Source organism: Heterodontus francisci, chromosome 45, assembly GCF_036365525.1.
Source record: "Heterodontus francisci isolate sHetFra1 chromosome 45, sHetFra1.hap1, whole genome shotgun sequence".
Classification (NCBI taxonomy): Eukaryota; Metazoa; Chordata; class Chondrichthyes; order Heterodontiformes; family Heterodontidae; genus Heterodontus; species Heterodontus francisci.
In genome coordinates, this window is record NC_090415.1 from 16,332,044 (window position 1) to 16,347,134 (window position 15,091).

A 15,091-nucleotide genomic window follows, 5' to 3' on the forward strand; every position below is an offset into this window, starting at 1 on the left:
AAGAAAGAGAAGCAGGAGTAGACCATTCTGCCCCTTGATCCTGCTCCACCATTCAGTACGATCATGGATTATTTTCTACTCACCTCCACTGACCTTCCTGCTCCTCATATTCCTTGATTCCCTGGGATATCAAAATTCTATCGATATCTGGCTTGAAAATAACCAATAACAGAGAACCGAAAACCCTCTAAGGTAGACAATTCCAAACATTCACAACCCTCTGAGTGAAGAAATGCATCTTCATTTCAGTCCGAAATGATTGCTCTCTTATCCGGAGGCAGTGCTGCCATGTTCTAAATTCACCAGTCGGGGAAAACAACATCTCAGCATCTACCCTGCCAGAATCGTGTATGTTTCAATGAGATCATGTCTCATTCTTCTAAACTCCAGCGAGAAACGGTCCAGTTTACTCAGCCTCTCATCATTGGACAACCTCCCCAGCCAACGAACATTGGCTGTGCAGCTTCTAAGCCAATAATTTCCTTTATTAGATATAGAGAACAAAATTGCTCATAGTTCTCCAGGTGTGATCTCACCAAAACGCTTGTAGAATTTTAAGACTTCCTCATTCTTGGACTCCAATTCCCTTGTGTTTGCCGTCCCAATTTCTTTGCTGTACCTGCATGCTAACCTCCTGCATTCGAAAACAAGTACGTTCATGTACCTTTGAACGTCAGCATTTAGAAGTTCTACACGCTTAAAAATACATTCTATTTTTCTGTTCTTATTGTCAAAATGAATTACTTCACAGTTCACCATCTGTTGCGAGGTTGCCCACTCACGTCATCTGTCTGTATCCATTTGCAGACTCTTAGCGTCCTCTTCATAGCTTACATTCCCACCTAGCTTTGCATCGGCAGCAAGCTGAGGGACATTACTCTTGTTCTCATTTTCTATGTCATTAATATAGATTGCAAATGGCTGCATCCCCAGCACTGATCCTTGCAGCGCTCCACTTGTTAACGCCTTACAACTTGAAAATTCCCCATTTATCCCATACTACGTTAAACATTCACCCATCCAATTTAATGCATGGCACCAACTCAATAAACCCTTGTATAAAAGCAAAATACTGCTGATGCTGGAAATCTGAAATAAAAACAAGAAATGCTGGAACCACTCAGCAGGTCTGGCAGCATCTGTGGAAAGAGAAGCAGAGTTAATGTTTGGGGTCAGTAACCCTTCTTCGGAACTCTTACAGAACTCTCAATAATCCCTTATGTTGTGTGATACCTTATTGAAATCATTTGTAAATCTATGTGTAACACATCTTCTCGCTCTCCTTTTATCTGCTTCTCGAGTTATATCCTCATAAAACTCTCATAAATGTGACTAATACGATTTCCCTATTGTGACACCATGTTAACTTTATTACTGGCATTTTATAAATGCATTACTCAAATGTCGTTATTAATAGATTCCAGCATTTTCCCGATGACTGTTATCAGGCTAACTGGCCTGCATTTCAACTAAATAGTAAAATATTGCACATGCTGAAAATCTGCAACAAAAACAACAAATGCTGGAAATGGTCCGCAAGAAGGTCAACGACCTGAAAACTTAACTCTGCTTTACCCTCCATCGATTCTGCCTGACCTGCTGAGTATTTCCAGCATATAGAACATTACAGCGCAGTACAGGCCCTTCAGCCCTCGATGTTGCGCCGACCTGTGAAACCATCTGACCTACACTATTCCATTTTCATCCATATGTCTATCCAATGACCACTAAAATGCCCTTAAAGTTGGCGAGTCTACTACTGTTGCAGGCAGGGCGTTCCACGCCCCTACTACTCTCTGTGTAAAGAAACTACCTCTGACATCTGTCCTATATCTATCACCCCTCAACCTAAAGCTATGTCCCCTCGTGTTTGCCATCACCATCCGAGGAAAAAGGCTCTCACTGTCCACCCTGTCCAGCCCTCTGATTATCTTATATGTCTCTATTAAGTCACCTCTTCTCCTCCTTCGCTCTAACGAAAACAACATCAAGTCCCTCAGCCTTTCCTCGTAAGACCTTCCCTCCATACCAGGCAACATCCTAGTAAATCTCCTCGGCACCTTTTCCAAAGTTTCCACATCCTTCCTATAATGCGGTGACCAGAACTGCACGCAATACTCCAGGTGCGGCCGCAACAGAGTTCTGTACAGCTGCAGCATGACCTCGTGGCTCCTAAACTCGACCCCCCTACTAATAAAAGCTAACACACCATATGCCTTCTTAACAGCTCTATTAACCTGGGTGGCAACTTTCATGGATTTATGTACCTGGACACCAAGATCTCTCTGCTCATCTACACTACCAAGAATCTTCCCATTAGCCCAGTACTCTGCATTCCTGTTACTCCTTCCAAAGTGAATCACCTCACACTTTTCCGCATTAAACTCCATTTGCCATCTCTCAGCCCAGCTCTGCAGCCGGTCTATGTCACTCTGTAACCGACAACATCCTTCGGAACTATCCACAACTCCACCGACCTTCGTGTCATCTGCAAATTTACTAACCCATCCTTCTACACCCTCATCCAGGTCATTTATAAAAATGACAAACAGCAGTGGCCCCAAAGCAGATCCTTGCGGTACACCATTAGAAACTATACTCCAGGATGAACATTTACTATCAACCACCACCCTCTGTCCTCTTTCAGCTAGCCAATTTCTGATCCAAAGCACGAATTCACCTTCAATCCCATACTTCTGTATTTTCTGCAATAGCCTACCGTGGGGAACTTTATCAAACGCCTTACTGAAATCCATATAGACCACATCCACGGCTTTACCCTCATCCACCTGTTCGGTCACCTTGTCAAAAAACTTAATAAGGTTTGTGAGGCACGACCTACCCTTCACAAAACCGTGCTGACTATCTCTATGAACTTATTCTTTTCAAGATGATTATAAATCCTATCTCTTATAACCTTTTCCAACATTTTACCCACAACCGAAGTAAGGCTCAGAGGTCTATAATTACCAGGGCTGTCTCTACTCCCCTTCTTGAACAAGGGGACAACATTTGCTATCCTCCAGTCTTCCGGCACTATTCCTGTCGACAATGACGACATAAAAATCAAGGACAAAGGCTCTGCAATCTCCTCCCTGGCTTCCCAGAGAATCCTAGGATAAATCCCATCTGGCCCAGGGGACTTATCCATTTTCACACTTTCCAAAATTGCTAACACCTCCTCCTTGTGAACCTCAATCCCATCTAGCCTAGCAGGCTGTATCTCAGTATTCTCCTCGACAACATTTTCTTTCTCCACTGTAAATACTGACGAAAATTTTTTATTTAACACTTCCCCTATCTCCTCCGATTCCACACACAACTTCCCACTACTATCCTTGATTGGCCCTAACCTATCTCTAGTCATTCATTTATTCCTGATATACCTATAGAAAGCCTTAGGGTTTTCTTTGATCCTATCTGCCAATGACTTCTCGTGTCCTCTCCTTGCTCTTCTTATCTCTCCCTTTAGATCCTTCCTGGCTAGCTTGTAACTCTCAAGCGCCCTAACTGAGCCTTCACGTCTCATCCTAACATAAGCCTTCTTCTTCCTCTTGACAAGCCCTTCAACTTCTTTAGTAAACCACGGCTCCCTCGCTCGACAACTTCCTCCCTGCCTCACAGGTACATACTTCTCAAGGACACGCATTAGCTGCTCCTTGAATAAGCTCCACATTTCGATTGTGCCCATCCCCTGCAGTTTCCTTCCCCATCCTACGCATCCTAAATCTTGCCTAATCGCATCATAATTTCCTTTCCCACAGCTATAATTCTTGCCCTGCTGTATATGCCTGTCCCTGCCCATCGCTAAGGTAAACCTAACCGAATTGTGATCACTATCACCAAAGTGCTCACCAACTTCTAAATCTAACACCTGGCCGGGTTCATTACCCAGTACCAAATCCAATGTGGCATCGCCCCTGGTTGGCCTGTCTACATACTGTGTCAGAAAACCCTCCTGCACACACTGGACAAAAACAGACCCATCTAAAGTACTCGAACTATAGTATTTCCAGTCAATATTTGGAAAGTTAAAGTCCCCCATAACCACTACCCTGTTACTCTCGCTCCTGTCAAGAATCATCTTTGCTATCCTTTCCTCTACATCTCTGGAACTATTTGGAGGTCTATAGAAAGCTCCCAACAGGTTGACCTCTCCTCTCCTGTTTCTAATCTCGGCCCATACTACCTCAGTAGACGAGTCCTCAAACGTCCTTTCTTCCGCTTTAATACTTTCCTTGATTAACAATGCCAGACACCCCCCCTCCCCCTCTTTTACCCTCTTTTCTGTTCTTAGTGAAACATCTAAATCCCGGAACCCGCAACATCCATTCCTGTCCCTGCTCTACCCATGTCTCTGAAATCCCAGAGATCCCAGGTACCAACCCATGCTGCAAGCTCACCCACCTTATTCCGGATGCTCCTGGCGTTGAAGTCGACACATTTTAAACCAAGCTCTTGCTTGCCAGTGCCCTCTTGTGGCCTTATAACCTTATGTCTGCCCTCACTACTCTCAACATCCTGCACACTGGAACTACAATTTAGGTTCCCATCCCTCTGCTGAATTAGTTTAAACCCCCCCGAAGAGCACTAGCAAATCTCCCCCCAAGGATATTGGTACCCCTCTGGTTCAGGTGAAGACCATCCTGTTTGTAGAGGTCCCACCTACCACAGAGAGAGCCCCAATTATCCAGGAAACCAAAACCCTCCCTCCTACACCATCCCTGCATGTTCTGCTTTTGTTGGCAAGATGGATACAGATCTGGCTCGGTCACAGAAGACAGAGCGTATCAGTGGATGGGTGTTTTTCTGAATGGAGGGATGTGACTAGTGGTGTTCCGCAGGGATCAGTGCTGGGACCTTTGCTGTTTGTAGTATATATAAATGATTTGGAGGAAAATGTAGCTAGTCTGATTAGTTAGTTTGCAGACGATACAAAGGTTGGTGGAGTTGCGGATAATGATGAGGATTGTCAGAGGATACAGCAGGATATAGATCGGTTCGAGACTTGGGCAGAGAAATGGCAGATGGAGTTTAATCTGGACAAATGTGAGGTAATGCATTTTCGAAGGTCTAACGCAGGTGCGAGGTATACAGTAAATGGCAGAACCCTTAGGAGTATTGACAAGCAGAGAGATCTGGGTATACAGGTCCACAGGTCACTGAAAGTGGTAACGCAGGTTGATAAGGTAGTCAAGAAGGCATACGGCATGCTTGCCTTCATCGGTCGGGGCATAGAGTATAAAAATTGGCAAATCATGTTGCAGTTGTACAGAACTTTAGTTAGGCCACACTTGGAATATTGCGTGCAATTCTGGTCGTCACACTACCAGAAGGACGTGGAGGCATTTCAGAGGGTATATAGAAGGTTTGCCAGGACGTTGCCTGGTCTGGAGGGCATTAGCTCTGAGGAGAGGTTGGAAAAACTCGGATTGTTTTCACTGGAACGACGGAGGTGGAGGGGCTACATGATAGAGGTGTACAAAGTTATGAGTGGCATGGACAGAGTGGATAGTCATAAGCTTTTTCCCAGGGTGGAAGAGTCAGTTACTAGGGGACATAGGTTTAAGGTGCAAGGGGCAAAGTTTAGAGGGGATGTGCGAGGCAAGTGTTTTACACAGAGGGTGGTGAGTGCCTGGAACTTGCTGCCAGGGGACGTGGTGGAAGGTGATACGATAGCGACGTTTAAGATACATCTTGGTAAATACATGAATATGAAGGGAATAGAAGGATATGGGCCCCGGAAGTGCAGAAGGTGTTAGTTTCGGCAGGGATCAAGATCGGCGCAGGCTTGGAGGGCCGAATGGCCTGTTCCTGTGCTGTACTGTTCTTTGTTCTTTGTATTTCCTTTGTTTCCATCTCCCTATTCATTAACAGCAAAGATATATTTGCTCATCTCCACTCCGCTGGGAATATTCTAGAATCGAGAATTGTGGACAATCATGACCCGTGCGTGCACCATCTCCGTCGCTATCTGTTTCAGAACTCTTGGATGCAGGTAGTCAGGTACTGGTGATTTCTCCGCTTTTAGTCCCTTACTCCAATATTTTTATTTTTCTGCTGACAGTAATTGATTTAATTTCCTCACTCTTATTTGCTCATTGGTTACCCTCTATTTCTGGTGAACAGCTTATGCCTTCTATTATGAAGACAGAGGCAAAATATTTGTTCAACATCTCCCCCATTTGCTGATTTCACGTGATCATTTCTCCTGACTTTGCCTCTCAGTGACCAACGTTTACTTTGGCTGCTCTCCTCCTTCTCCTATATTTGTGAGATATCATACAACTTGTATCCCTGGCTTGTTTACTCACATTTCGTGCTTTTTTTTCATCTTTTATCAATTTAGTTGCCCTTTGCTGGTTTCTAAAATATTCATAATCCGCTTTGTAGGATTACAGTCCTTTTCTTCTGACCTTATAATATCCATAGCTTATTTCGTGATCCTCGGATTGATCTAGCCTGCTGTTTTTGGGATTTTATTTTATTTATGTTTAAAATTTTGATTTTTAAAAATTTTCCCACTGTTTAAATACCGCCATACCTTCCAGTATATTTACCCTAGCAACCTTAATCAGAGCGCCTCTTATATCGATAAATTTGGATTTGTTTAAGTTTAGGATTGTTATTCGGGACTGGACTATGTAGCTTTCAAATTTATTAAGAAATTCATAAGGAATTCATTTGTATTATGATCCTTCTCAAAGGATCTTTTACTCTGAGGGTATTATTTAAACCAGCCTCGTTGCACAAACCTAGATATAATACACCTTTATCGCTAGTTGTTTCCACAACATAATGTTGAATGAAACTATCATAAAATCACTCTATATACTCATCTTCCAGACTAGCTTTCTCCAAAGGAAAGGCTGTTTTTGTTATTGTTCGAGGTAACGACTGAACTGAGTGTACGAAGACATTGGCATAAAGCTCTCTCAGGAGAAAATTCCACTTTTCAAGCGGCGCCAAAGGGTGGAGTGGGCTCTACTCATTACTGAGGAATAACATATTTGGTCTTGTTTTAGAACAGGTAGCAGATGTAGTACCAAATATTTAAGGTATATTTAACACCTATGTGGGAGTTGACATTTATCTGCTCTTTTCGAGGATCCAAAGAAGTAACATTTAATCAGGGTAGTCAGTGCCACATTCCTTCAGTGATCACACTGCAGCTTGGATGCAGTCCAGCAATTCTCAGATAACAAAAGTATATTTGCATTTACACAATGTCTTTCACACCCTCAACACCTCGCAAAAGTTCTTCACTGCCAATGAATTAGGTTTTTGAAGTGCATTCATGGATATAATGTAAAACAACAAGCATCTGTGAGAGAAAACACGAATGAGATAAACACCAGATTACTACAGGAAAGATTACAGATCGTTCAGTGATTACTTTTTATGTCTGCTAATTTAAAGAGCCTCTCTTCAATGTATGAAAAGCGTATTATGTCTACCTTGAAGTAATGGAAAATTAAATTCCTAAAAAGAATTTAAGGATTGGGTGCGAACATCACTAACACCCATTTAAATTCTGGGGCAAGCCAAATTATCATTGGCAGTTTATATATATATTCATCTTTGGCCTCCTTATCTCGAGAGACAATGGATAAGCGCCTGGAGGTGGATATATATATATATATGTGTGTGTATATAATATTAAGTGCGTTTCATGTACCATATACATTATAGCCTCTTTAAAACGAAGTATTTTTGGAGCGATGCTGACCAATTCGCTGTGAAAGTTTATCTACCCATTGTGGCATATTCTAGAGGCTATACTCTTCAGCAAAATGTCTGTCAGCAACCTCGACACAACTCACTGGACTCTAGGATGGGAGATCGGTGGATTAAAGCCATAATCTAACGGGTACTGTCTCACTGGACACTGCCTACGTGCCTCTTTTTGAATAAGTCCATTCTTCGCTCACAGGCAGAAGGAAAAGAATCGACCACCAGAAGAGGAATCCGTACAGCGAGCATAAATTTGGGGTGGTACAGTGGTGCAGTGGTTAGCACTGCAGCCTCATACTTCCCGGGACCTGGGTTCGATTCTGGGTATTGCCTGTGCAGAGTTTGCAAGATCTCCCTATGACTGCGCGGGTTTTTGCCGGGTGCTCTGGTTTCCTCCCACAGCTAAAGACTTGCAGGTTGATAGGTCAATTGGCCAATATAAATTGCCCCTAGTGTAGGTAGGTGATAGGGAATATGGGGTTACTGCAGGGTTACTATAATTGGGTGGTTTTTGGTCGGCACAGACTCGAAGAGCCTGTTTCGGTGCTGTATCGCTAAATAAAAATAAATGAAGCTCTCTAAATAAAAATAAATAAAGCGCATTATTTCATCAGTGGCATATAGCCATGACTGGGCAACGTAACTACCATGCATTACAAATTGTAACCTTCAGGGCACATCACATTTGCGGCAATGAATGAAGGTTGTGATTGCTATATAAATGCAGATCATCCATTTGTTTTTGTATGTTCTGTAATTATGAGTGTCAAAGTTCACCTACCGATGATGACCACATCCACAGGTGCACTCTTCTTCCAATAGTCCAACCGCACTCCACACTGGTAAGAACCTCCACTGCCTCCATCAGCAACCTTTTTATATTTATAACTTGAACATCCACTGATCTTGATGCCATCTTTAAACCAATAAAAACATGTAACTCTGTCACTGTATCGACACTGCAGTTCTAACATCTCTCCTTCTTTTACACTGCTGGGATAAATAACCGGCAATTCCAGATCTTGAGCTGCAAAAAAAAAAGAATTTATGATCAACAATATTGGAACCTTTAAGGTTCGCACTGAACTCAGTGGGCATTTCTGCTCAGTGCCCAAACCGGGCCGTACCTATCGGGTACCTATTGATCGAACATTCTGTACAACAAGCGATTATAAATTGGTGAAATCGGCTGGTTGGATCCAAGTTGGATCGGTGAATACAGAGACTGCGCCCACTTCCGATATTAGTAGAACCAATGTTTGGGCGGCACAGGTCACTTCCTGTATCTGGCCCAATTAGTCTTTAACTATGCTTGTTTCCTTAATTCTTAGTGTCTCCTTATTTACTCTCCTCAAATCCTTCTTTGACTTGAACATCTCTAATAAATCTCACTTTAACTTCGCTGTTTCAGTTTGTTTAATGTTTCTGTGTAACTGAAAACCTTACCCTAGGTTCAATTTGCTACATTTCCTCTGCAACGTAATGCGTTAAATCTAATCTGCCATTGGCCTGTCCACTTCGCCAGTCTTTCTATATCTGCTCGAAGTCCGTTTCCATCTTCCTCATTGTTCCCTGGAATTCCAGTTTTTGGGTCCTCTGCAAAGTTTGAAATTATCTCCAGGACACCCAAGTCAAAGTAATCAATATTTATCAGACAGAGTAGTAATCTGAACATCTAATTCACTGAGACACGGCTGAATATGCCCTCCATTCAGAAAAAAACAACCATTCCCAACTACTTTCTTCTTTTCTCTCTCTGAGACAATTCCTTACCAATGCTGCCAGTGTGAATTAATCACTTTACTTCACCTTGTCTACGTCATCGTTTTCCCACCACAGGACCACTGACTTTATCTATGGACTCCTGCCTATAATCTCTTAGCTATTTCCAGTTTCTGATTTGCTATCGAACTTTTGAGTGTATCGATTTTTATGTAAACAGACTTATGTAACTTCAACTTTCCTTTTGTCCATTCGTGCGCCCATTTTGGCTGGTACACCTCATCCGAGTCCATCAGTTTATTTACACTATTTCCTTTTTCAAATACTTTTTTTTTCTTTACCCTGTCTGGGCACCTATCCAAATGATTCTTTGAGGCATTCGTTGCTGCCTCATTCTGTGCAGCAACACGTATTGCTCCAACGTTTCACACTATGCTTCCGCTAGCCTCTGCTAGTCAGCCAGCTCTCACAGCCCCTACAGACTTCTCCGTCCAGAATGTGTGTTCACTTGTGAAAAAAGGTTGTTGCCAACCATCAACCTATTGTGGTTGATTGCATCAATACAGTCGCCGAAATGGAAGCCTAGCTATGGGGTGATGACACCTCCCGTCTAAGGGAAGACTTCAACTGGCTGTACATCCTCTCAGTTGCCCTGCCAAGACTGTCGTGGAGGTGCTTATCACCAAATCCCGGCGTCAACTGCCTCCCCACTACTCTGGCATGTTTCCCTTCATTGAGAATTTCACTTTGTTCCAAACCTCTTACCTCTCATACAATATCAATTTTTCTACTGCCCACTCAAGCAGGAGGTAAAGAAATTCTCACCAAAGTATCTTCATTCACACCCCCCGCCCCCCACCCCACCAAATCTCTGTAGCAAAGGACTTCCCAACCTCAGTGCCTTCGATCTCTGTCTCTATTCATCGTGCTTTCTCTCCTCTGAGTTAATTCACCACCTTCCTATCCTTCCTTAATCTCACCCTCCATTTAAATTAATCAATCCACCTTCATGGCCACGCCCTTGACCTTGCCATCTCTCGTAAACAATCAGTGTGTCACTGTCTGTCCATTTTCTCCTTACACTCACCAACACAAGCACTCTCTGTATTCTACCCGGAGGGAAAAAAGGCACTACCACTCAAGTCAGTTAAAACAGCACATTCTGCTTCTACTACCACCGCTGGCAGCGCATTCCACGCACCCACCACTCTCTGTGTAAAGAACCTACCTCTGACATCTCCCCGAAACCTTCCTCCAATCACCTTAAAATTATGACCCCTGGTGATAGCCACTTTCCACCCTGGGAAAAAGACTCTGGCTATCCACTCTATCTATGCCTCTCATCATCTTGTACCCCTCTATCAAGTCACCTCTCATCATTCTTCGCTACAATGAGTAAAGCCCTAGCTCCCTCAAGCTTTCTTCGTAAGACATGCTCTCCAGTCCAGGCAGCATCCTGGTAAATCTCCTCTGCACCCTCTCTAAAGCTTTCACATCCTTCCTATAATGAGGCAACCAGAACTGAACACAATATTCCAAGTGTGGTCGAACCAGGGCCTTATAGAGCTGCAGCATAACCTCACGGCTCTTAAACTCAATCCCCCTGTTAATGAAAGCCAACACACCATACGCCTTCTTAACAACTCTATCAACTTTGAGCGATCTATGGACATGGACCCCAAGATCCCTCTGTTCCTCCGCACTACCAAGAATCCTGTCTTTAAGCCTGTATTCTGCCTTCAAATTCGACCTTCCAAAATGGATCACTTCACACTTTTCCAGGTTAAACTCCATCTGCCACTTCTCAGCCCAGCTCTGCATCCTGTCAATGTCCCGGTGCAACCTTCAACAGCCTTCCACACCATCCACAATTCTAGCAAACTTCGTGTCATCGGCAAACTTGCTAACCCAGCCTTCCACTTCCTCATCCAAGTCATTTATAAAAATCACAAAGAGCAGAGGTCCCAGAACAGATCCCTGCGGAACACCACTGGTCACCGAGCTCCATGCTGAATACTTTCCATCTACTACAACCCTCTGTCTTCTATGGGCCAGCCAATTTTATATACAGACAGCCAACATCCCCTGTATCCCATGGAGAACCTTATCAAACGCCTTGCTAAAATCCGTATGCACCACATCCACTGCTCTTCCTTCATCAATGTGTTTTGTCACATCTTCAAAGAATTCAATAAGGCTTGTGAGGCATGACCTGCTCCTCATAAAGCCATGCTGACTGTCTCTAATCAAACCATGCTTTTCCAAATAATCATAAATCCTGTCTCTCAGAATCCTCTCCAATAATTTTCCCACTACCGACGTAAGACTGACTGGTCTATAATTCCCAGGGTTATCCCTATTCCCTTTCTTGAACAAGGGAACAACATTTGCCACCCTCCAGTCATCGGGTACTTCTCCAGTGGACAGTGAGGACGCAAAGATCATCGCCAAAGGCGCAGCAATCGCTTCCCTCGCTTCCCGTAATATCCTTGGGTATATCCCGTCTGGCCCCGGGGACTTATCTGTCCTCATATCATTCAAAATTTACAGCACATCCTCCCTCTTAACCTCAACCTGTTCGAGCATATCAGCCTGTTCCACGCTGTCCTCACAAACGACCAGATCCCTCTCACTAGTGAATACTGAAGCAAAGTATTCATTTAGGACCACCCCTACCTCCTCCGACTCCAGGCACAAGTTCCCTCCACTATCCCTGATCGGCCCTACCCTCACTCTGGCCATCCTCTTGTTCCTCACATAAGTGTAGAACGCCTTGGGATTTTCCTTAATCCTACCCGCCAAGACTTTTTCATGTCCCCTTCTAGCTCTCCTAAGTCCATTCTTCAGTTCCTTCCTGGCTACCTTGTAACCCTCTGGAGCCCTGTCTGATCCTTGCTTCCTCAACCTTAAGTAAGCTTCCTTCTTCCTCTTGATTAGCTGTTTCACATCTCTTGTCATCCAAGGTTCCTTCATCCTATCATCCCTTCCTTGCCTCATCAGGACAAACCTATCCAGCAGTCGCAACAAGTGCTCCCGAAACAACCTCCACATTTCTGTCGTGCATTTCCCTGAGAACATCTGTCCCCAGTTTATGATCCCCAGTTCCTGCCGAATAGCATTGTAATTTCCCCTCCCCCAATTAAATATTTTCCCATCCCGTCAGCTCCTGTCCCTCTCCATGAATATAGTAAAGGTCAGGGAGTTGTGATCACTATCACCGAAATGCTCTCCCACCGAGAGTTCTGCCACCTGGCCTGGTTCGTTGCCAAGCACCAAGTCCAACATAGCCTCCCCTCTAGTCGGCCTATCTACATATTGAGTCAGGAAACCTTCCTGGACACACCTGACAAAAACTGCTCCATCCAAACTATTTGCACTGAGGAGATTCCAATCAATATTAGAGAAGTTGAAGCCACCCATGACAACAACCCTGTTACTTCTGCACCTTTCCAAAATCTGCCTCCCAATCTGTTCCTCCGTGTCTCTTCCATCTTCACCGCCAACATTAAGTGTAAGGAACTCATGCATGCCCCTGTCACTAAAGATTGATATCATCCAACCAGCAGCCTCAGCCACTTCCATCCCTCCAGTTGCCCAGCAGCTAAAAATTCTTATAAAGTTTCCCATCCACCGCTTTGAATATACATTTTTCTCTTCTATCTCCGCTCAAGCCCTCTCACAGCTTATCCTGTCCATGATACACACCACCAGCTCCCTCGATGCTATTTAAGCTAAATTGCTGACAACCCAAATTTCCCTCCTGGTCCCCATGTTAGCTGACGTTGTTAATGATTTTCTTTCTTCAGGTGTTATCCCTCTCTGCTATAAATCGTATTTCGTCACCCGTCTCCTCAAAAAGCCAACCCTTGACCCAACTGGCCTTGCGAACTACCTCCCCATTTCCAAACTCCCTTCCTTCCCTCTTCAAGACCCTGAACGTGTTGTCACCTCCAAATACGTGCCTATCATTATTGGAACTTCATACTAGAATCACTTCAATCAGGTTTGTGCCACAGGAATGAAATAGCACTTAAGACACAAATGACATCCTGTGTGACTGTAACATAGATAAAACTATCCCTCTTTCTCCTCCTCTACCTCTCTGCAGATTTTCACATGGTTGACCACAATCATCCTCCCAAAAAGCCTCTCCATTGTCCAACAACTCGACGGGACTGACCTCAGATTGTTCCAGTCTTATTACATTCATCATAGCCAGATTATCATTTGCAACAGCTTCTATTGCTGCAGCCATACCACTATCTCTGGTGTTCCACAAGGATCTTTCCTGGACGCCCTCCGATTTCTCATCTATGTGCTGCCCTTCATGGCCACAATCTGAACGTATAGCATTAGTTTTAACATGCATGCTGACGGCACACAGTGCTGCCGCAACACCGCCACGCCTAACTCCTCCACTTTTGCTCAATTCCCAAGCTGCTTATCCGAAACTGATGTTTGATGAGTGGAAATTTCTTCCAAATGAATGTTGGGAAGTCGAAAGTAATTGTTTTTCGTCCCCGGTACATTCTTTTTTCCTTCTCTACTGACTACAACTTTCACTCTGGCAACTGTCTGAGGTTGAACCAGTCTTTTTGCTAACTCGATATTTACAATATTTAACTCCAAGATTAGCTTGCAACCAAGCATCCACCATCACAAATATTGTTTGCTTCCATCTCTGTAACATTGCCCGACCTTGTCTCCTCCCCAGGTCAGCTGCTAGTAAAACCCTCATCTATGCCTTTGTTTGCTCAAGACTTAAAATGCACTCCTTTCTCTACTCTCACATTCTATCCGCCGTTGCTTAGAGGCCTCCAAAAGTCTTCTGCCATCGCCCTTGTGCTTGCTGGACTACTTTTACTGGAGCTTAAGCAGTGCCTCGATTTTCAAATTCTCGTCTCTCTTTTCAAAACCCATACCCTCACTCAACCCATTGCTGTAATTTTCTCCAGTCCCGTAAATATTTGATTCTAATAATTCTGGCCTTTACAAATTTAACTGAGGCGCTGCCTTCAAATGCCAGGCCCTAATTTTCAGAATCCGCTCCCTCAAGCGCTCTGCTTCTCTGACTCTCTTTCTTCCTTTCACATGCATCTTAAAAGCTATTTTAACTAAGCTTTAGGCCATGTGTCTGCAATAGTATCCCCTATGTGGTTTGATTCTAATTATATCGCTGCTGTGAAGTGTCTTGCGACATGTTCTTTCTTTAAAGGCGAAGTATAAATATAAATTTTACAAACGACTATTGAAAGTCTACATATACAACATAAACTACACTACTTAGATCACCCTCTCTGTTGCTTCCTCATAGAAATGTCTCTCTATCAATTCTTCTACATATTTATTCTTATATGATTTATTTTCCTTGCTCGCAATTACCGTTAGATAGAAGTTACTTTGTCTTTTATATATTATGGTGGAATGTAAACTTGGCACAGAGTCTTGGCACTGGGTATCACATTGTCCGACCATTGTTGAAACTCCCCGATATGCATTCCCACTAAAGTCATTGACGATAAATAAAACAGCAGTTACTATTATAGGTGGAGAATCCATAACATCGGGTTTGCGCTCGAGCAACCAGCTGAAAAGTATTCGACTGTTTGATTTATACCTTGCTATAAATATAAAC

The 15,091-nt window shown here is 43.6% G+C and overlaps 1 protein-coding gene across 3 annotated transcripts in view; it reads right to left on the bottom strand.

Moving 5' to 3' along the window:
• The window catches only part of LOC137356138 (Fc receptor-like protein 1), a 39,867-nt gene that overhangs the window by 18,213 nt on the left and 6,563 nt on the right, over positions 1-15,091 (bottom strand). For all 3 annotated transcript variants that reach the window (XM_068021943.1, XM_068021941.1, XM_068021942.1), the window contains exon 4: positions 8,516-8,761. In XM_068021943.1, coding sequence (XP_067878044.1) covers positions 8,516-8,708 — 193 coding nt within the window. In that variant the 5' untranslated portion in view covers positions 8,709-8,761. The remainder of the gene's footprint in view (positions 1-8,515; positions 8,762-15,091) is intronic.